Raw genomic sequence first — 24,539 nt, forward strand, 5'->3', positions numbered from 1 at the left:
AGCTCTAAAGAAACACCTCAGAGTGTTATAAAGCTCTAAAGACACACCTCAGAGTGGTATGAAGCTCTAAAGACACACCTAAGAGTATAATAAAGCTCTAAAGACACACCTCAGAGTGTATAAAGCTCTAAAGACACACCTCAGAGCGTGTAAAGCTCTAAAGACACACCTCAGAGTGTAATAAAGCTCTAAAGACACACCTCAGAGTGTATAAAGCTCTAAAGACACACCTCAGAGCGGTATAAAGCTCTAAAGACACACCTCAGAGTGTATAAAGCTCTAAAGACACACCTCAGAGTGTATAAAGCTCTAAAGACACACCTCAGAGTGTATAAAGCTCTAAAGACACACCTCAGAGTGGAATGAAGCTCTAAAGACACACCTCAGAGTGTATAAAGCTCTAAAGACGCACCTTAGAGCGGTATAAAGCTCTAAAGACAAAACTCAGAGTGGTATAAAGCTCTTAAGACACACCTCAGAGCGGTATAAAGCTCTAAAGACACACCTCAGAACGGTATAAAGCTCTAAAGACACACCTCAGAGCGGTATAAAGCTCTAAAGACACACCTCAGAGCGGTATAAAGCTCTAAAGACACTCCTCAGAGTGTATAAACCTCTAAAGACACACCTCAGAGTGTTATAAAGCTCTAAAGACACACCTCAGAGTGTTATAAATCTCTAAAGACACGTCAGAGTGTATAAAGCTCTAAAGTCACACATCAGAGCATTATAAAGCTCTAAAGACACACCTCAGAAGTAATAAGACTCTAAAAAACACACCTCAGAGCTTATTAAGCTCTAAAGACACACCTCAGAGTGTATAAAGCTCTGAAGACACACCTCAGATTGTTATAAAGCTCTAAAGACACACCTCAGAGTGTTATAAAGCTCTAAAGACACACCTAAGAGCGGTATAAAGCTCTAAAGACACATTTCAGAGTGAAATAAAGCTCCAAAGACACACCTCAGAGCAGTATAAAGCTCTAAAGACACACCTCAGCGTGTATTAAACCTCTAAAGACACACCTCAGAGTGTAATAAAGCTCTAAAGACACACCTCAGAGTGTAATAAAGCTCTAAAGACACAACTCAGAATGTATTAAACCTCTAAAGACACACCTCAGAGTGTATAAAGCTCTAAAGACACACCTCAGAGTGTAATAAAGCTCTAAAGACACACCTCAGAGTGTATAAAGCTCTAAAGACACACCTCAGAGTGTAATAAAGTTCTAAAGACACACCTCAGAGTGTATATGGCTATAAAGACACATCTCAGAGTTGTATGAAGCTCTAAAGACACACCTAAGAGCGGTATAAAGCTCTAAAGACACACCTCAGAGTGTTATAAAGCTCTAAAGACACACCTCAGAGTGTATAAAGCTCTAAAGACACACCTCAGATTGTAATAAAGCTCTGAAGACACACCTCAGAGTGGAATGAAGCTCTAAAGACACACCTCAGAGCGGTATAAAGCTCTAAAGACACACCTCAGAGTGTATAGAGCTCTAAAGACACACCTCAGAGTGTAATAAAGCTCTAAAGACACACCTCAGAGTGTTATAAAGCTCTAAAGACACACCTCAGAGCGGTATAAAGTTCTAAAGACACAGCTCAGAGTGTATAAAGCTCTAAATACACACCTCATAGTTTTATAAAGCTCTAAAGACACACTTCAGTTTGTTACAAAGCTCTAAAGACACACTTCAGAGTGTTTAAAGCTCTAAAGACACACCTCAGAGTGTAATAAAGCTCTAAAGACACACCTCAGAGTGTATAAAGCTCTAAAGACACACCTAAGAGCGGTATAAAGCTCTAAAGACACACCTTAGAGTGTATAAAGCTCTAAAGACACACCTCAGAGTGTAATAAAGCTCTAAAGACACAACTCAGAGGGTATAAAGCTCTAAAGACACACCTCAGAGTGTAATAAAGCTCTAAAGACACACCTCAGAGTGTATAAAGCTCTAAAGACACACCTCAGAGTGGTAATAAGCTCTAAAGACACACCTCAGAGTGGAATGAAGCTCTAAAGACACACCTCAGAGTGTAATAAAGCTCTAAAGACACACCTCAGAGTGTTATAAAGCTCTAAAGACACACCTAAGAGCGGTATAAAGCTCTAAAGACACACCTCAGAGCGGTATAAAGCTCTAAAGACACACCTCAGAGTGTATAAAGCTCTAAAAACACACCTCAGAGTGGAATGAAGCTCTAAAGACACACCTCAGAGTGTAATAAAGCTCTAAAGACACACCTCAGAGTGTATAAAGCTCTAAAGACACACCTCAGAGCGGTATAAAGTTCTAAAGACACACCTCAGAGTGTATAAAGCTCTAAAGACACACCTCAAATTGTAATAAAGCTCTAAAGACACACCTCAGAGTGGTATGAAGCTCTAAAGACACACCTCAGAGTGTAAAAAAGCTCTAAAGACACACCTCAGAGTGTAATAAAGCTGTAAAGACACAACTCAGAGTGTAATAAAGCTCTAAAGACACACCTCAGAGTGTATTAAACCTCTAAAGACACACCTCAGAGTGTAATAAAGCTCTAAAGACACACCTCAGAGTGTAATAAAGCTGTAAAGACACAACTCAGAGTGTAATAAAGCTCTAAAGACACACCTCAGAGCGGTATAAAGCTCTAAAGACACACCTCAGAGTGTAATAAAGCTCTAAAGACACACCTCAGAGTGTAATAAAGCTCTAAAGACACACCTCAGAGCCGTATAAAGCTCTAAAGACACACCTAAGAGCGATATAAAGCTCTAAAGACACACCTCAGAGTTTATAAAGCTCTAAAGAGACACCTCGAAGGTAATAAAGCTCTAAAGACAGACATCAGAGCATCATAAAGCTCTAAAGACACACCTCAGAGTGTATTTGGCTCTAAAGACACATCTCAGAGTTGTATGAAGCTCTAAAGACACAACTCAGAGAGGTATAAAGCTCTAAAGACACACCTCAGAGTGTAATAAAGCTCTAAAGACACACCACAGAGTGTATAAAGCTCTAAATACACACCTCAGAGTCGTATGAAGCTCTAAAGACACACCTCAGAGTGTATAAAGCTCTAAAGACACATCTCAGAGCGGTATAAAGCTCTATAGACACACCTCAGAGCGTATAAAGCTCTAAAGACACACCTCAGAGTCGTATGAAGCTCTAAAGACACACCTCAGAGCGTATAAAGCTCCAAAGACATACCTCAGAGTGTATAAAGCTCTAAAGACACACCTCAGAGCGTATAAAGCTCTAAAGACACACTTCAGAGTGTGTGAAGCTCTAAAGACACACCTCAGAGTTTAACAAAGCTCTAAAGATACACCTCAGAGTGTAATAAAGCTGTAAAGACACAACTCAGAGTGTAATAAAGCTCTAAAGACACACCTTAGAGCGGTATAAAGCTCTATAGACACACCTGAGAGTGTAATAAAGCTCTAAAGACACACCTCAGAGTGTAATAAAGCTCTAAAGACACACCTCAGAGTGTATGAAGCTCTAAAGACACACCTCAGAGTGGTATGAAGCTCTAAAGACACACCTCAGAGTATAATAAAGCTCTAAAGACACACCTCAGAGCGGTATAAAGTTCTAAAGACACACCTCAGAGAGGTATAAAGCTCTAAAGACACAACTCATAGTTTTATAAAGCTCTAAAGACACACCTCAGAGCGTGTAAAGCTCTAAAGACACACCTCAGAGTGTAATAAAGCTCTAAAGACACAACTCAGAATGTATTAAACCTCTAAAGACACACCTCAGAGTGTATAAAGCTCTAAAGACACACCTCAGAGTGTATAAAGCTCTAAAGACACAACTCAGAATGTATTAAACCTCTAAAGACACACCTCAGAGTGTATAAAGCTCTAAAGACACACCTCAGAGCGGTATAAAGCTCTAAAGACACACCTCAGAGTGTATAAAGCTCTAAAGACGCACCTTAGAGCGGTATAAAGCTCTAAAGACAAAACTCAGAGTGGTATAAAGCTCTTAAGACACACCTCAGAGCGGTATAAAGCTCTAAAGACACACCCCAGAGTGGTATAAAGCTCTAAAGACACACCTCAGAACGGTATAAAGCTCTAAAGACACACCTCAGAGTGTATAAAGCTCTAAACACACACCTCAGAAGTAATAAGACTCTAAAAACACACCTCAGAGCTTATTAAGCTCTAAAGACACACCTCAGAGTGTATAAAGCTCTGAAGACACACCTCAGATTGTTATAAAGCTCTAAAGACACACCTCAGAGTGTTATAAAGCTCTAAAGAAACACCTCAGAGTGTTATAAAGCTCTAAAGACACACCTCAGAGTGGTATGAAGCTCTAAAGACACACCTAAGAGTATAATAAAGCTCTAAAGACACACCTCAGAGTGTATAAAGCTCTAAAGACACACCTCAGAGCGTGTAAAGCTCTAAAGACACACCTCAGAGTGTAATAAAGCTCTAAAGACACACCTCAGAGTGTATAAAGCTCTAAAGACACACCTCAGAGCGGTATAAAGCTCTAAAGACACACCTCAGAGTGTATAAAGCTCTAAAGACACACCTCAGAGTGTATAAAGCTCTAAAGACACACCTCAGAGTGTATAAAGCTCTAAAGACACACCTCAGAGTGGAATGAAGCTCTAAAGACACACCTCAGAGTGTATAAAGCTCTAAAGACGCACCTTAGAGCGGTATAAAGCTCTAAAGACAAAACTCAGAGTGGTATAAAGCTCTTAAGACACACCTCAGAACGGTATAAAGCTCTAAAGACACACCTCAGAGCGGTATAAAGCTCTAAAGACACACCTCAGAGCGGTATAAAGCTCTAAAGACACTCCTCAGAGTGTATAAAGCTCTAAAGACACAGCTCAGAGTGTTATAAATCTCTAAAGACACGTCAGAGTGTATAAAGCTCTAAAGTCACACATCAGAGCATTATAAAGCTCTAAAGACACACCTCAGAGTGTATAAAGCTCTGAAGACACACCTCAGATTGTTATAAAGCTCTAAAGACACACCTAAGAGCGGTATAAAGCTCTAAAGACACATTTCAGAGTGAAATAAAGCTCTAAAGACACACCTCGAAGATAATAAAGCTGTAAAGACGCAACTCAGAATGTATTAAACCTCTAAAGACACACCTCAGAGTGTAATAAAGCTCTAAAGACACACCTCAGAGCGGTATAAAGCTCTAAAGACACACATCAGAGCATTATAAAGCTCTAAAGACACACCTCAGCGTGTATTAAACCTCTAAAGACACACCTCAGAGTGTAATAAAGCTCTAAAGACACAACTCAGAGTGTTATAAAGCTCTAAAGACACACCTCAGAGTGTAATAAAGCTCTAAAGACACAACTCAGAGTGTATAAAGCTCTAAAGACACACCTCGAAGGTAATAAAGCTCTAAAGACACACCTCAGAGTGTTATAAAGCTCTAAAGACACACCTCAGAGTGTATAAAGCTCTAAAGACACACCTCAGATTGTAATAAAGCTCTGAAGACACACCTCAGAGTGGAATGAAGCTCTAAAGACACACCTCAGAGTGTATAAAGCTCTAAAGACACACCTCAGAGTGTAATAAAGCTCTAAAGACACACCTCGAAGGTAATGAAGCTCTAAAGACACACATCAGAGCATCATAAAGCTCTAAAGACACATCTCAGAGTTGTATGAAGCTCTAAAGACACACCTCAGAGTGGTATAAAGCTCTAAAGACACACCTCAGAGCGGTATAAAGCTCTAAAGACACACCTCAGAGTGTATAAAGCTCTAAAAACACACCTCAGAGTGGAATGAAGCTCTAAAGACACACCTCAGAGTGTAATAAAGCTCTAAAGACACACCTCAGAGTGTATAAAGCTCTAAAGACACACCTCAGAGCGGTATAAAGCTCTAAAGACACACCTCAGAGTGTATAAAGCTCTAAAAACACACCTCAGAGTGGAATGAAGCTCTAAAGACACACCTCAGAGTGTAATAAAGCTCTAAAGACACACCTCAGAGCGGTATAAAGTTCTAAAGACACACCTCAGATTGTAATAAAGCTCTAAAGACACACCTCAGAGTGGTATGAAGCTCTAAAGACACACTTCAGAGTGTAATAAAGCTCTAAAAACACACCTCGAAGATAATAAAGCTGTAAAGACGCAACTCAGAATGTATTAAACCTCTAAAGACACACCTCAGAGCGGTATAAAGCTCTAAAGACACACCTCAGAGCGGTATAAAGCTCTAAAGACACTCCTCAGAGTGTATAAACCTCTAAAGACACACCTCAGAGTGTTATAAAGCTCTAAAGACACACCTCAGAGTGTTATAAATCTCTAAAGACACGTCAGAGTGTATAAAGCTCTAAAGTCACACATCAGAGCATTATAAAGCTCTAAAGACACACCTCAGAAGTAATAAGACTCTAAAAAACACACCTCAGAGCTTATTAAGCTCTAAAGACACACCTCAGAGTGTATAAAGCTCTGAAGACACACCTCAGATTGTTATAAAGCTCTAAAGACACACCTCAGAGTGTTATAAAGCTCTAAAGACACACCTAAGAGCGGTATAAAGCTCTAAAGACACATTTCAGAGTGAAATAAAGCTCCAAAGACACACCTCAGAGCAGTATAAAGCTCTAAAGACACACCTCAGCGTGTATTAAACCTCTAAAGACACACCTCAGAGTGTAATAAAGCTCTAAAGACACACCTCAGAGTGTAATAAAGCTCTAAAGACACAACTCAGAATGTATTAAACCTCTAAAGACACACCTCAGAGTGTATAAAGCTCTAAAGACACACCTCAGAGTGTAATAAAGCTCTAAAGACACACCTCAGAGTGTATAAAGCTCTAAAGACACACCTCAGAGTGTAATAAAGTTCTAAAGACACACCTCAGAGTGTATATGGCTATAAAGACACATCTCAGAGTTGTATGAAGCTCTAAAGACACACCTAAGAGCGGTATAAAGCTCTAAAGACACACCTCAGAGTGTTATAAAGCTCTAAAGACACACCTCAGAGTGTATAAAGCTCTAAAGACACACCTCAGATTGTAATAAAGCTCTGAAGACACACCTCAGAGTGGAATGAAGCTCTAAAGACACACCTCAGAGTGTATAGAGCTCTAAAGACACACCTCAGAGTGTAATAAAGCTCTAAAGACACACCTCAGAGTGTTATAAAGCTCTAAAGACACACCTCAGAGCGGTATAAAGTTCTAAAGACACAGCTCAGAGTGTATAAAGCTCTAAATACACACCTCATAGTTTTATAAAGCTCTAAAGACACACTTCAGTTTGTTACAAAGCTCTAAAGACACACTTCAGAGTGTTTAAAGCTCTAAAGACACACCTCAGAGTGTAATAAAGCTCTAAAGACACACCTCAGAGTGTATAAAGCTCTAAAGACACACCTAAGAGCGGTATAAAGCTCTAAAGACACACCTTAGAGTGTATAAAGCTCTAAAGACACACCTCAGAGTGTAATAAAGCTCTAAAGACACAACTCAGAGGGTATAAAGCTCTAAAGACACACCTCAGAGTGTAATAAAGCTCTAAAGACACACCTCAGAGTGTATAAAGCTCTAAAGACACACCTCAGAGTGGTAATAAGCTCTAAAGACACACCTCAGAGTGGAATGAAGCTCTAAAGACACACCTCAGAGTGTAATAAAGCTCTAAAGACACACCTCAGAGTGTTATAAAGCTCTAAAGACACACCTAAGAGCGGTATAAAGCTCTAAAGACACACCTCAGAGCGGTATAAAGCTCTAAAGACACACCTCAGAGTGTATAAAGCTCTAAAAACACACCTCAGAGTGGAATGAAGCTCTAAAGACACACCTCAGAGTGTAATAAAGCTCTAAAGACACACCTCAGAGTGTATAAAGCTCTAAAGACACACCTCAGAGCGGTATAAAGTTCTAAAGACACACCTCAGAGTGTATAAAGCTCTAAAGACACACCTCAAATTGTAATAAAGCTCTAAAGACACACCTCAGAGTGGTATGAAGCTCTAAAGACACACCTCAGAGTGTAAAAAAGCTCTAAAGACACACCTCAGAGTGTAATAAAGCTGTAAAGACACAACTCAGAGTGTAATAAAGCTCTAAAGACACACCTCAGAGTGTATTAAACCTCTAAAGACACACCTCAGAGTGTAATAAAGCTCTAAAGACACACCTCAGAGTGTAATAAAGCTGTAAAGACACAACTCAGAGTGTAATAAAGCTCTAAAGACACACCTCAGAGCGGTATAAAGCTCTAAAGACACACCTCAGAGTGTAATAAAGCTCTAAAGACACACCTCAGAGTGTAATAAAGCTCTAAAGACACACCTCAGAGCCGTATAAAGCTCTAAAGACACACCTAAGAGCGATATAAAGCTCTAAAGACACACCTCAGAGTTTATAAAGCTCTAAAGAGACACCTCGAAGGTAATAAAGCTCTAAAGACAGACATCAGAGCATCATAAAGCTCTAAAGACACACCTCAGAGTGTATTTGGCTCTAAAGACACATCTCAGAGTTGTATGAAGCTCTAAAGACACAACTCAGAGAGGTATAAAGCTCTAAAGACACACCTCAGAGTGTAATAAAGCTCTAAAGACACACCACAGAGTGTATAAAGCTCTAAATACACACCTCAGAGTCGTATGAAGCTCTAAAGACACACCTCAGAGTGTATAAAGCTCTAAAGACACATCTCAGAGCGGTATAAAGCTCTATAGACACACCTCAGAGCGTATAAAGCTCTAAAGACACACCTCAGAGTCGTATGAAGCTCTAAAGACACACCTCAGAGCGTATAAAGCTCCAAAGACATACCTCAGAGTGTATAAAGCTCTAAAGACACACCTCAGAGCGTATAAAGCTCTAAAGACACACTTCAGAGTGTGTGAAGCTCTAAAGACACACCTCAGAGTTTAACAAAGCTCTAAAGATACACCTCAGAGTGTAATAAAGCTGTAAAGACACAACTCAGAGTGTAATAAAGCTCTAAAGACACACCTTAGAGCGGTATAAAGCTCTATAGACACACCTGAGAGTGTAATAAAGCTCTAAAGACACACCTCAGAGTGTAATAAAGCTCTAAAGACACACCTCAGAGTGTATGAAGCTCTAAAGACACACCTCAGAGTGGTATGAAGCTCTAAAGACACACCTCAGAGTATAATAAAGCTCTAAAGACACACCTCAGAGCGGTATAAAGTTCTAAAGACACACCTCAGAGAGGTATAAAGCTCTAAAGACACAACTCATAGTTTTATAAAGCTCTAAAGACACACCTCAGAGCGTGTAAAGCTCTAAAGACACACCTCAGAGTGTAATAAAGCTCTAAAGACACAACTCAGAATGTATTAAACCTCTAAAGACACACCTCAGAGTGTATAAAGCTCTAAAGACACACCTCAGAGTGTATAAAGCTCTAAAGACACAACTCAGAATGTATTAAACCTCTAAAGACACACCTCAGAGTGTATAAAGCTCTAAAGACACACCTCAGAGCGGTATAAAGCTCTAAAGACACACCTCAGAGTGTATAAAGCTCTAAAGACGCACCTTAGAGCGGTATAAAGCTCTAAAGACAAAACTCAGAGTGGTATAAAGCTCTTAAGACACACCTCAGAGCGGTATAAAGCTCTAAAGACACACCCCAGAGTGGTATAAAGCTCTAAAGACACACCTCAGAACGGTATAAAGCTCTAAAGACACACCTCAGAGTGTATAAAGCTCTAAACACACACCTCAGAAGTAATAAGACTCTAAAAACACACCTCAGAGCTTATTAAGCTCTAAAGACACACCTCAGAGTGTATAAAGCTCTGAAGACACACCTCAGATTGTTATAAAGCTCTAAAGACACACCTCAGAGTGTTATAAAGCTCTAAAGAAACACCTCAGAGTGTTATAAAGCTCTAAAGACACACCTCAGAGTGGTATGAAGCTCTAAAGACACACCTAAGAGTATAATAAAGCTCTAAAGACACACCTCAGAGTGTATAAAGCTCTAAAGACACACCTCAGAGCGTGTAAAGCTCTAAAGACACACCTCAGAGTGTAATAAAGCTCTAAAGACACACCTCAGAGTGTATAAAGCTCTAAAGACACACCTCAGAGCGGTATAAAGCTCTAAAGACACACCTCAGAGTGTATAAAGCTCTAAAGACACACCTCAGAGTGTATAAAGCTCTAAAGACACACCTCAGAGTGTATAAAGCTCTAAAGACACACCTCAGAGTGGAATGAAGCTCTAAAGACACACCTCAGAGTGTATAAAGCTCTAAAGACGCACCTTAGAGCGGTATAAAGCTCTAAAGACAAAACTCAGAGTGGTATAAAGCTCTTAAGACACACCTCAGAACGGTATAAAGCTCTAAAGACACACCTCAGAGCGGTATAAAGCTCTAAAGACACACCTCAGAGCGGTATAAAGCTCTAAAGACACTCCTCAGAGTGTATAAAGCTCTAAAGACACAGCTCAGAGTGTTATAAATCTCTAAAGACACGTCAGAGTGTATAAAGCTCTAAAGTCACACATCAGAGCATTATAAAGCTCTAAAGACACACCTCAGAGTGTATAAAGCTCTGAAGACACACCTCAGATTGTTATAAAGCTCTAAAGACACACCTAAGAGCGGTATAAAGCTCTAAAGACACATTTCAGAGTGAAATAAAGCTCTAAAGACACACCTCGAAGATAATAAAGCTGTAAAGACGCAACTCAGAATGTATTAAACCTCTAAAGACACACCTCAGAGTGTAATAAAGCTCTAAAGACACACCTCAGAGCGGTATAAAGCTCTAAAGACACACATCAGAGCATTATAAAGCTCTAAAGACACACCTCAGCGTGTATTAAACCTCTAAAGACACACCTCAGAGTGTAATAAAGCTCTAAAGACACAACTCAGAGTGTTATAAAGCTCTAAAGACACACCTCAGAGTGTAATAAAGCTCTAAAGACACAACTCAGAGTGTATAAAGCTCTAAAGACACACCTCGAAGGTAATAAAGCTCTAAAGACACACCTCAGAGTGTTATAAAGCTCTAAAGACACACCTCAGAGTGTATAAAGCTCTAAAGACACACCTCAGATTGTAATAAAGCTCTGAAGACACACCTCAGAGTGGAATGAAGCTCTAAAGACACACCTCAGAGTGTATAAAGCTCTAAAGACACACCTCAGAGTGTAATAAAGCTCTAAAGACACACCTCGAAGGTAATGAAGCTCTAAAGACACACATCAGAGCATCATAAAGCTCTAAAGACACATCTCAGAGTTGTATGAAGCTCTAAAGACACACCTCAGAGTGGTATAAAGCTCTAAAGACACACCTCAGAGCGGTATAAAGCTCTAAAGACACACCTCAGAGTGTATAAAGCTCTAAAAACACACCTCAGAGTGGAATGAAGCTCTAAAGACACACCTCAGAGTGTAATAAAGCTCTAAAGACACACCTCAGAGTGTATAAAGCTCTAAAGACACACCTCAGAGCGGTATAAAGCTCTAAAGACACACCTCAGAGTGTATAAAGCTCTAAAAACACACCTCAGAGTGGAATGAAGCTCTAAAGACACACCTCAGAGTGTAATAAAGCTCTAAAGACACACCTCAGAGCGGTATAAAGTTCTAAAGACACACCTCAGATTGTAATAAAGCTCTAAAGACACACCTCAGAGTGGTATGAAGCTCTAAAGACACACTTCAGAGTGTAATAAAGCTCTAAAAACACACCTCGAAGATAATAAAGCTGTAAAGACGCAACTCAGAATGTATTAAACCTCTAAAGACACACCTCAGAGTGTAATAAAGCTCTAAAGACACACCTCAGAGCGGTATAAAGCTCTAAAGACACACCTCAGAGTGTAATAAAGCTCTAAAGACACACCTCAGAGTGTATAAAGCTCTAAAGACACACCTCAGAGTGTATTAAACCTCTAAAGACACACATCAGAGTGTAATAAAGCTCTAAAGACACACCTCAGAGTGTAATAAAGCTCTAAAGACACACCTCAGAGTGTATAAAGCTCTAAAGACACACCTCAGAGTGTAATAAAGCTCTAAATACACACCTAAGAGCGGTATAAAGCTCTATAGACACACCTCAGAGTGTAATAAAGCTCTAAAGACACACCTTAGAGTCTATAAAGCTCTAAAGTCACACCTCAGAGTGGTATAAAGCTCTAAAGACACACCTCAGAGCGGTATAAAGCTCTAAAGACACACCTCAGAGCTGTATAAAGCTCTAAAGACACACCTCAGAGCGGTATAAAGCTTTAAAGACACACCTCAGTGTGTATAAAGCTCTAAAGACACACCTCAGAGTGTTATAAAGCTCTAAAGACACACCTCAGAGTGTATAAAGCTCTAAAGACACACCTCAGAGTGTATAAAGCTCTAAAGACACACCTCATAGTTTTATAAAGCTCTAAAGACACACCGTAGAGCGTATAAAGCTCTAAAGACACACCTCAGAGTGTTATAAAGTTCTAAAGACACACCTCAGAGCGGTATAAAGCTCTAAAGACACACCTCAGAGTGTATAAAGCTCTAAAGACACACCTAAGAGCTGTATAACGCTCTAAAGACACACCTCAGAGTGTATAAAGCTCTAAAGACACACCTCAGAGTGTATAAAGCTCTAAAGACACACCTCAGAGTTGTATGAAGCTCTAAAGACACACCTCAGAGTGTATAAAGCTCTAAAGACTCACCTCAGATTGTATAAAGCTCTAAAGACACACCTCAGAGAGTAATAATGTTCTAAAGACACACCTCAGATTGTATAAAGCTCTAAAGACACACCTCAGAGTGTAATAAAGCTCTAAAGACACAACTCAGAGTTGTATGAAGCTCTAAAGACACACCTCAGAGTGTATAAAGCTCTAAAGACTCACCTCAGAGTGTTATAAAGCTCTAAAGACACACCGTAGAGCGTATAAAGCTCTAAAGACACACCTCAGAGTGTTATAAAGCTCTAAAGACACACCTCAGAGTGTATAAAGCTCTAAAGACACACCTCAGAGTGGTATGAAGCTCTAAAGACACGCCTCAGAGTGTAATAAAGCTCTAAAGACACACCTCAGAGTGTATAAAGCTCTAAAGACACACCTCAGAGTGTAATAAAGCTCTAAAGACACAACTCAGAGTGTATATAGCTCTAAAGACACACCTCAGAGCGGTATAAAGCTCTATAGACACACCTCAGAATGTAATAAAGCTCTAAAGACACACCTCAGAGTGTATAAAGCTCTAAAGACACACCTCAGAGTGGTATAAAGCTCTAAAGACACACCTCAGAGTGTTATAAAGCTCTAAAGACACACCTCAGAGTGTATAAAGCTCTAAAGACACACCTCAGAGTGTATAAAGCTCTAAAGACACACCTCAGAGTGTATAAAGCTCTAAAGACACACCTCAGAGTGCGTAAAGCTCTAAAGATACACCTCAGAGCGTATAAAGCTCTAAAGACACACTTCAGATTGTTATAAAGCTCTAAAGACACACCTCAGAGTGTTATAAAGCTCTAAAGACACACCTCATAGTTTTATAAAGCTCTAAAGACACACCGCAGAGCGGTATAAAGCTCTAAAGACACACCTCAGAGTGTATAAAGCTCTAAAGACACACCTCAGAGTGTATAAAGCTCTAAAGACACACCTCAGAGTGTAATAAAGCTCTAAAGACACACCTCAGAGTGTTTAAAGCTCTAAAGACACACCTCAGAGAGTAATAAAGCTCTAAAGACACACCTCAGAGTGTATAAAGCTCTAAAGACACACCTCAGAGTGTAATAAAGCTCTAAAGACACATCTCAGAGTGTATAAGGCTCTAAAGACACACCTCAGAGCGGTATAAAGCTCTAAAGACACACATCAGAGTGTTATAAAGCTCTAAAGACACACCTCAGAGTGTATAAGGCTCTAAAGACACACCTCAAAGCTGTATAAAGCTCTAAAGACACACATCAGAGCATTGTAAAGCTCTAAAGACACACTTCAGATTGTTATAAAGCTCTAAAGACACACCTCAGAGTGTCTAAAGCTCTAAGCTCTAAAGACACACCTCAGAGTGTTATAAAGCTCTAAAGACACACCTCAGAGTGTTATAAAGCTCTAAAGACACACCTCAGAGTGGTATGAAGCTCTAAAAACACACCTCAGAGTGTAATAAAGCTCTAAAGACACACCTCAGAGTGTATAACGCTCTAAAGACACACCTCAGAGAGTAATAAAGCTCTAAAGACACAACTCAGAGTGTATATAGCTCTAAAGACACACCTCAGAGCTGTATAAAGCTCTAAAGACACACATCAGAGTTTTATAAAGCTCTAAAGACACACCTCAAAGCTGTATAAAGCTCTAAAGACACACCTCAGAGTGGTATAAAGCTCTAAAGACACACCTCAGAGTGTAATAAAGCTCTAAAGACACACCTCAGTGTGTATAAAGTTCTAAAGACACACCTCAGAGTGTTATAAAGCTCTAAAGACACACCTCAGAGTGTATAAAGCTCTAAAGACACACCTCAGAGTGTATAAAGCTCTAAAGACACACCTTAGAGTGGTATGAAGCTCTAAAGACACACCTCAGAGTGTAATAAAGCTCTAAAGACACACCTCAGAGTGTATAAAGCTCTAAAGACACACCTCAGAGTGGTATAAAGCTCTAAAGACACACCTCAGAGTGTTTAAAGCTCTGAAGACACACCTCAGAGTGTAATAAAGCTCTAAAGACACACCTCAGAGTGTAATAAAGCTCTAAAGACACACCTCAGAGTGTAATAAAGCTCTAAAGACACACCTCAGAGTGTAATAAAGCTCTAAAGACACACCTCAGAGTGTATAACGCTCTAAAGACACACCTCACAGTGTAATAAAGCTCTAAAGACACACCTCAGAGTGTATAAAGCTCTAAAGACACACCTCAGAGTTGTATGAAGCTCTAAAGATACACTTCAGAGTGTTATAAAGCTCTAAATACACATCTAAGAGCGGTATAAAGCTCTAAAGACACACCTCAGACTGTATAAAGCTCTAAAGACACACCGTAGAGCGTATAAAGCTCTAAAGTCACACCTCAGAGCGTATAAAGCTCTAAAGACACACCTCAGACTGTAATAAAGCTCTAAAGACACACCTCAGAGTGTATAAAGCTCTAAAGACACACCGTAGAGCGTATAAAGCTCTAAAGACACACCTCAGAGTGTTATAAAGCTCTAAAGACACACCTCAGAGTGTATAAAGCTCTAAAGACACACTGTAGAGCGTATAAAGCTCTAAAGACACACCTCAGAGTGGTATGAAGCTCTAAAGACACACCTCAGTGTAATAAAGCTCTAAAGACACACCTCAGTGTAATAAAGCTCTAAAGACACACCTCAGAGTGTAATAAAGCTCTAAAGACACACCTCAGAGTGTAATAAAGCTCTAAAGACACAACTCAGAGTGTATAAAGCTCTATAGACACACCTCAGAGTGTAATAAAGCTCTAAAGACACACCTCAGTGTAATAAAGCTCTAAAGACACACCTCAGAGTGTAATAAAGCTCTAAAGACACAACTCAGAGTGTATAAAGCTCTATAGACACACCTCAGAGCCAACAACCTCAGTGACTTCGGCTTGGGTTCTTTTCTTCTGTGTTGTCTTTTGTTCAAATTAAAAAAAACTCAAAAACATTTCAATTAAGAATCCCTGGCTCAAATCTGTTCTTACAACATGGAAGGAGCTGATCAGAACATGCAAACTAAACACACATGTTACAATCTTAAACTGGTAAAACTTTATGACCAAAGGTTTTGTACCAAATAGAACTGACCTGAGACTCAAGGTCTGGAGGACAAAAGGTCTAAAGGTTCTTCACCAGATGTAAAAGAGAATCACATGAAAATCTTTGATGAGTTGAAAGAATCCTTTGCTCTTGGGTCTTTGCTCGTGGGTCTTTGCTCGTGGGTCTTTGCTCGTGGGTCTTTGCTCGTGGGTCTTTGCTCGTGGGGCTTTGCTCTTGGGGCTTTGCTCTTGGGGCTTTGCTCTTGGGTCTTTGCTCGTGGGTCTTTGCTCGTGGGTCTTTGCTCGTGGGGCTTTGCTCTTGGGGCTTTGCTCTTGGGGCTTTGCTCGTGGGTCTTTGCTCGTGGGTCTTTGCTCGTGGGGCTTTGCTCTTGGGGCTTTGCTCGTGGGTCTTTGCTCGTGGGTCTTTGCTCGTGGGTCTTTGCTCGTGGGTCTTTGCTCTTGGACCTTTGCTCTTGGGGCTTTGCTCTTGGGCCTCAGGACTCCTGCCATGGACACAATAAACGTTTGGACCGAGTGGAACGTTTATCCTGGAGTTTTGTCTTTGTGATTTTTAGACGTCGTGTTGTGATTTTGTCTCTGGTTTTGTTCCGTTTTATTGTGTTTTGTGTTTTTACATTTTGAAAATAGAAAAAACAGATAAAGCCTTTGGCAGTGCCAGGACTGGACACAAGAGGGCAGTGTGGAGGCACCGCCACTGGTGTATTCAAAAGTGAGAGGGTTTGAGAACTAGAACTAGAACTAGAACTAGAACAGAACTAGAACTAGAACTAGAACAGAACTAGAACTAGAACTAGAACAAAACTAGAACTAGAACAGAACAGAACAGAACTTGAACTAGAACTTGAACTAGAACTTGAACTAGAACAGAACTAGAACTAGAACTAGAACAGAACTAGAACTAGAACTAGAACAAAACTAGAACTAGAACAGAACAGAACAGAACTTGAACTAGAACTTGAACTAGAACTTGAACTAGAACAGAACTAGAACTAGAATCGAACTAGAACAGAACTAGAACTAGAACACAATTAGAACTAGAACTAGAACTAGAACTAGAACAGAACAGAACTATGAATAGAACAGAACTAAAACTAGAACTAGAACTAGAACAGAACTAGAACAGAACTAGAACTAGAACTAGAACTAGAACAGAACAGAACTATGAATAGAACAGAACTAAAACTAGAACTAGAACTAGAACAGAACTAGAACAGAACTAGAACTAGAACTAGAACTAGAACAGAACTAGAACAGAACAGAATTAGAACAGAACTAGAACTAGAACTAGAACTAGAACTAGAACAGAACAGAACTAGAACAGAACTAGAACTAGAACTGAACTAGAACAGAACTAGAACAGAACTAGAACAGAACTATGAATAGAACAGAACTAAAACTAGAACTAGAACTAGAACAGAACTAGAACAGAACTAGAACTAGAACTAGAACTAGAACAGAACTAGAACAGAACTAGAACAGAACTAGAACAGAACAGAATTTGAACAGAACTAGAACTAGAACAGAACAGAACTAGAAAAGAACTAGAACTAGAACTAGAACTAGAACAGAACAGAACTACAACTAGAACAGAACTAGAACTAGAACTAGAACAGAACAGAACTAGAACAGAACTAGAACTAGAACTAGAACTAGACATAGAACAGAACAGAACAGAACTAGAACAGAACTAGAACTAGAACTAGAACTAGAACAGAACAGAACTAAAACAGAACTAGAACTAGAACAGAACTAGAACTAAAACTAGACATAGAACAGAACAGAACAGAACTAGAACAGAACTAGAACAGAACTAGAACTAGAACAGAACTAGATCTATAACAGAACTAGAACAGAACAGAACTAGAACTAGAACTAGCACTAGAACAGAACAGAACTAGAACAGAACTAGAACAGAACTAGAACTAGAACAGAACTAGATCTATAACAGAACTAGAACAGAACAGAACTAGAACTAGAACTAGCACTAGAACAGAACAGAACTAGAACAGAACTAGAACTAGAACTAGAACAGAACTAGAACTAGAACTAGACATAGAACAGAACAGAACTAGAACAGAACTAGAACTAGAACTAGAACAGAACTATAACAGAACTAGAACTAGAACAGAACTAGAACTAGAACTAGAACAGAACTAGAACTAGAACAGAACTAGAACTAGAACAGAACTAGAACTATAACAGAACTAGAACAGAACAGAAGGTGGAAAAGGGGAGTTTGTTCCACCTTGTGATGTCACCAGTTCGTACTCATCTTACCATTTGATGATCCTCTCCTGGAGAAACGGTCTCTACTGCAGATGAACGGTTCTTCATCTGCCTCGAAGAACCGGTTCTCCTCCTGAAGAACCGGTTCTCCTCCTGAAGAATCGGTTCTCCTCCTGAAGAACCGGTTCTCATCCTGAAAAACCGGTTCTCATCCTGAAGAACCGGTTCTCATCCTGAAGAACCGGTTCTCCACCTGAAGAATCGGTTCTCCTCCTGAAGAATCGGTTCTCATCCTGAAAAACCGGTTCTCATCCTGAAGAACCGGTTCTCCTCCTGAAGATCTGGTTCTCCTACTGAGTGGCTCCTCCTGTGAGAGTCAGATTTCTCCTTCATGTGGAACTCCTCCAGGTCTATACTTTTTACCAAAGAGGTTTTGTATTTTTTCCTGCAGAAGAAGGAGCTAAGGACAGAGGACTCTGGGACATGTGTCTAAGGACACTGGACGCTGGGACATGTGTCTAAGGACAGAGGACTCTGGGACATGTGTCTAAGGACACTGGACGCTGGGACATGTGTCTAAGGACAGAGGACTCTGGGACATGTGTCTAAGGACACTGGACGCTGGGACATGTGTCTAAGGACAGAGGACTCTGGGACATGTGTCTAAGGACACGGGACACTGGGACATGTGTCTAAGGACACAGGACGCTGGGACATGTGTCTAAGGACACGGGACGATGGGACATGTCTCTAAGGACAAGGGACACTGGGACATGTGTCTAAGGACACGGGACACTGGGACATGTCTCTAAGGACACGGGACGATGGGACATGTCTCTAAGGACAAGGGACACTGGGACATGTGTCTAAGGACACGGGACGATGGGACATGTCTCTAAGGACACGGGACGATGGGACATGTGTCTAAGGACACGGGACACTGGGACATGTCTCTAAGGACACGGGACGCTGGGACATGTCTCTAAGGATACGGGACGCTGGGACATGTGTCTAAGGACACGGGACGCTGGGACATGTGTCTAAGGACACGGGACACTGGGACAAGTCTCTAAGGACACGGGACAATGGGACATGTCCCTAAGGACACGGGACACTGGGACATGTCTCTAAGGACACGGGACACTGGGACATGTCTCTAAGGACACGGGACAATGGGACATGTCTCTAAGGACACGGGACACTGGGACATGTCTCTAAGGACACGGGACAATGGGACATGTCTCTAAGGACACGGGACACTGGGACATGTCTCTAAGGACACGGGACACTGGGACATGTCTCTAAGGACACGGGACAATGGGACATGTCTCTAAGGACACGGGACACTGGGACATGTCTCTAAGGACACGGGACAATGGGACATGTCTCTAAGGACACGGGACACTGGGACATGTCTCTAAGGACACGGGACAATGGGACATGTCTCTAAGGACACGGGACACTGGGACATGTCTCTAAGGACACGGGACAATGGGACATGTCTCTAAGGATACGGGACACTGGGACATGTCTCTAAGGACACGGGACAATGGGACATGTCTCTAAGGATACGGGACACTGGGACATGTCTCTAAGGACACGGGACAATGGGACATGTCTCTAAGGACACGGGACAATGGGACATGTCTCTAAGGACACGGGACAATGGGACATGTCTCTAAGGACACGGGACAATGGGACATGTGTTGAAGAAACTGCTGTTGTGACTTTGGGAGTGACAAAAATGAATTGAAACAAAACACAATTTTAGCCTTTGAATATTCCACATTTGAAACACGTTTTAAAGAATCTCACGCACATGTGACTCTGGGCCACTAGAGGGCGCTGCTCCACCAGGTTCAACTATAGAGTCCTAAAGAAGTGTCCTAAACCAGAGAAGTGTCCTAGTTCCTCGTCTCCTTGATCCTTGAGATGATTGACAGGTGCCGCTCTGACAGAAAGCTTCAGAAATATAATATACTTTAATATAAAATATAATATACTTTAATATAATACATAATATACTTTAATACAATATATAATATACTTTAATACAATATGTATTGTTGGGTGGCAAAGGCGGTTAGCGCTCTTGCCTCCCAAGAAGGAGATCATGGGTTCAATTCCCGGACCAGACCAACATCACATGATCTCTCTGGATGGAGTTTGCATGTTCTCCTCGTGTTACTGTGGGTCTGTGTTAAACTGTCCAGGATGTACCTGCCTAAGGCCCAAAGTCACTGGGACAGAATCCAGTCACCCGCCACCCCGAAAGGGAATAAGCGGTAGAAAATGTATAATATAATAAGATAAGATATTCCTTTAATATCACACATTAATAACATTAAAGTGTGATAGTTAGGTTTAAAAGTGGAATTCATTCATTTTCTCCCACTTGGTTCTTTGGGCCTCAGGCGGGTGACTTTGGACCTCAGGCGGGTGACTTTGGACATCAGGTGGGGGACTTTGGGCCTCAGGTGGGTGACTTTGGACATCAGGTGGGGGACTTTGGGCCTCAGGTGGGTGACTTTGGGCCTTAGGCGGGTGACTTTGGGCCTTAGGCGGGTGACTTTGGGCCTCAGGTGGATGACTTTGGGCCTCAGGCGGGTGACTTTGGACATCAGGTGGGGGACTTTGGGCCTCCGATTGGTGATCTTGGGCCTTAGGCGGGTGAATTCGGGCCTTGGGGCCTCCGATGGGTGACTTTGGGCCTCAGGCAGGGGACTTTGGGCCTCAGGCGGGGGACTTTGGGCATCAGGCGGGTGACTTTGGGCCTCAGGTTGGTGACTTTGGGCCTCCGATGGGTGACTTTGGGCCTCAGGCAGGGGACTTTGGGCCTTAGGCGGGTGACTTTGGGCCTTAGGCGGGTGACTTTGGGCCTCAGGTGGATGACTTTGGGCCTCAGGCGGGTGACTTTGGGCCTTAGGCGGGTGACTTTGGGCCTCAGGTGGATGACTTTGGGCCTCAGGCGGGTGACTTTGGACATCAGGTGGGGGACTTTGGGCCTCAGATGGGGGACTTTGGCCCTCAGGCGGGTGACTTTGGGCCTCCGATTGGTGATCTTGGGCCTTAGGCGGGTGAATTCGGGCCTTGGGGCCTCCGATGGGTGACTTTGGGCCTCAGGTGGGGGACTTTGGGCGTCAGGCTGGTGACTTTGGGCCTCAATCGGGTGACTTTGGGCCTCAGGTTGGTGACTTTGGGCCTCCGATGGGTGACTTTGGGCCTCAGGCAGGGGACTTTGGGCCTCAGGCGGGGGACTTTGGGCCTCAGGCTGGGTTCAGGGGCTTGTTGCCATAGAGACAGAGACACACAAACTTTCACTCTCACATTCATCCATTAGGGTCAGTTTATAGTTGCCACTTGACCTCACGTGTGTTTGACGGTGGGTCATGTGATGTTGTCGGGAGGCGGAGCTCTAACCGCTCGGTGGGAGGAGCCTCGATGAGAAAACTCTCACCACTTTATAAAGGAAAGTGTTTTATTCGTGAATATAAAAGCTCGGCTCCATGTGACCATGAAATGTAGCTTTTATTGTTATTTAGGATTCTTTGTCCCGTAGTCTTTGTTGGACAGGACAGGACAGGACAGTGTGAAATGGGGATGAGACTGGGAAGGACATTCTGCAAACTGTTATCAGCACTTTTCTCTCGACCATCAAATATTCGAATACTCGATGGACTGTTCACGAGTCTCATGCAAAGCAAACAAACATTAACATGCTAACAAACATTACCATGCTAACAAACATTAGCATGCTAACGGCGCACTTCCTGCTTCCCCAGGAATCAAAGGCTTTATATTTAGCAGCAGGTCTCACAGAAGCTTCCACCATAAATCTGCTGCGGCCAAACTGAATTGACTTTATTACATTTACACTTTACTTTTGTACTTGTTACTTTGTTCATTTTGACAAGAAATTTGAAGTCTAGTTTTAGTCGACAAATATGAAGTTTGTTGATGAAACCAAAAACAGTTTTTGAACCAAAAACACTGAAGCGTGAAATTATCAGTCAACAAAATATCTACTTTAAGTGCGAGTTTTAGTCATCACTTTAATCATTTAGTTTGAGTCATTGTCACTTTTTATTTTGTTAGTCTTGGACAGCAGCGATATGAACGTGGCGTAAACTTTGAGGGAAACGTGTTGTTTTATTGCTTTGGCCTCACTTTGGTGCCAACGCGGCTCTAAACGTATCGTCTTCATCTGAGCTCCAACACAAAGCGGCTTAAAGAGCAGACAAAATGAACATCTGCGTCTTTATCCGCAAAAGAATATTCACGTCGTCAATAATTCAGCGCTGCTCCCGGACGAGTAATCCATCTTAAAGCCGGCTTTGCAGGGTGAAAGGTCACGCTCCGAGCGCCGGACGCATTCACATCCAGAGGACGAAAGAGGACGACGTTTGAGTCCTTAAACCGGGCGGGTCCAGGTGTGTTTGGGGCGGGTCCAGGTGTGTTTGGGGCAGGTCCAGGTGCGTTTGGGGCGGGTCCAGGTGCGTTTGGGGCGGGTCCAGGTGTGTTTGGGGTGGGTCCAGGTGCGTTTGGGGTGAGTCCAGGTGCGTTTGGGGTGGGTCCAGGTGCATTTGGGGCGGGTCCAGGTGTGTTTGGGGTGGGTCCAGGTGCGTTTGGGGTGGGTGAGTCCAGGTGCGTTTGGGGCGGGTCCAGGTGTGTTTGGGGTGGGTCCAGGTGCGTTTGGGGTGGGTGAGTCCAGGTGCGTTTGGGGCGGGTCCAGGTGTGTTTGGGGTGGGTCCAGGTGCGTTTGGGGTGGGTGAGTCCAGGTGCGTTTGGGGCGGGTCTAGGTGCTCATCCAGGTGCGTTTGGCGCACGTCCAGGTGCGTTAAGTCCTGGTTAATTCATGGTTTTGTCCTGTTTTAAGGCTAAATTCATCTTTCATAAGCGAAACCTATGTTCTTTCAGAAGGTCAGACAACTGCATCGTGATTGGTTGAATTGTCAAAGTGGGCGTGGATAAACATTTTTATCTTTTGTGAAATCAAGATTAAAAATGAACATACAACAATAATCAGAACCGCTGTTATAGAAGTGTTTGTCTCGATTTGTCTGGAGCTAATCGATGCTAGCAGCTGTAGCGCCTAACGTGGAGCCACAGAGCCAATCAGGGGCGAGGATGTAGAAGGTCCATGCGCCTTCCCCTGAGCCGAGCTAGCTGTCAATCAAACCTGTTGCTAACGCGAGCTGGACCTCGGGGAAAGACGGCTGCTGATTGGTCAGTCATTGTTGTTCATATCTGGATTTACAAATATAAAAGTGGAATAAAAACACCAGGATCGTGTCGAGCTTTTTAATAAGAACATTTGAAGTCCAGAATGTTGAGTCTGAAGCAGCAGTGACAGAGGAAGAGGAGCAGAGCAGGAGGCGCGGCGGCTAACAGACGAGCCACGTCCAGTCTGTGGCTACCCCTGAACTGTTGATAATCTCCATAGCAACAAACAAGCAACAGCAGTTTGAGTGCACGAGGCTCTTCTGCAGCAGAACCTCTGATGAGTGTGACGTGTGTGTTACAGGAGCAAGAACAGTCCTGACCTTCAGTCCTGACCTTCAGTCCTGACCTTCAGTCCTGACCTTCAGTCCTGACCTTCAGTCCTGACCTTCAGTCCTGGGTCAGTCCAGTTCTAATTCTGTTTCAGTCCTTTTTAGTCCTTATTACGGTTTTGTCCTGGTTCAGCGTCCTTGTCCCACTGTGGTGTCCTTGGACAGGTAGACCACCCAGTAGACCATGTTGAAGGCCCCAAACGACACGGGGAACAGGATACGTGCGTATTTGTCGATCTTGCTGGTTCCTCCGGTCCCTGCGGCGCTGGGCTGAGAACACGGCGTCTGCTTCAGCTCTCGGCTCCTCATCTGGAGACGCTCCAGTCTGGGAACGAGGAGCTGCTGCAGCGACGAGGACGAGGCCGCCGTGGCGTAGGCGCCGCGTCGGGGCGGCGTGGAGGCGTTGGCGCTCATGACGTCGGGCGTGGAGGCGTTGGCGCTCATGACGTCGGGCGTGGAGGCGTTGGCGCTCATGACGTCGGGCGTGGAGGCGGCCTGCAGCGGCGCGCTCCGGAGCAGCTGAGCGGAGGACGAGGCCACGCTCAGCAGACTCTCGGACTTGAGCGGGCCGCTGCGGTGGGACAGCGTGGTGGAGCTGCAGTTCACTCCTCCGCGGGCCAGAGGGCGCCACACTGCAGCTCGGTGAGGGCGACCCACGGCCGACAGGCTGGACGTGGACTGAGCTCGCAGCTGCACACGAGACTCGTGCGTGATGTAGGTGATGCGCTTGCGCAGGTTCCCGTTGGAGTCGGGGTTTTGCTGAAAGAGAAAAGTCCAGAGTGAAACATTTGATAGTTTTGGACTAAACCAGGAACTATGTAAGTCCCTCCCATAATACATCCATGGTCCCTCCCTCTGTGTGAGTGTTGAGGTGGGAGGAGTTAAGAAGTGTTCATGAGTCCAACGGCCGAGGGGAGGTTCTGGTCCGGATGGACTGTAGCCTCCTGCCTGAGGGGAGGGGCCTCCTGCCTGAGGGGA

The 24,539-nt window shown here is 42.9% G+C and overlaps 1 protein-coding gene across 1 annotated transcript in view; it reads right to left on the reverse strand.

Moving 5' to 3' along the window:
- Nucleotides 1-23,622: 23,622 nt before the first annotated feature.
- The window catches only part of LOC140379586 (gamma-aminobutyric acid receptor subunit alpha-4-like), a 34,608-nt gene continuing 33,691 nt past the window's right edge, over nt 23,623-24,539 (reverse strand). Inside the window, exon 8 of the mRNA XM_072464271.1 lies at nt 23,623-24,320. Coding sequence (XP_072320372.1) covers nt 23,691-24,320 — 630 coding nt within the window. The 3' untranslated portion in view covers nt 23,623-23,690. The remainder of the gene's footprint in view (nt 24,321-24,539) is intronic.

Source organism: Eucyclogobius newberryi, unplaced genomic scaffold (genome assembly GCF_026437365.1).
Source record: "Eucyclogobius newberryi isolate DKJ021-1_F unplaced genomic scaffold, fEucNew1.0.hap1 SCAF_421, whole genome shotgun sequence".
NCBI classification, from domain to species: domain Eukaryota; kingdom Metazoa; phylum Chordata; class Actinopteri; order Gobiiformes; family Gobiidae; genus Eucyclogobius; species Eucyclogobius newberryi.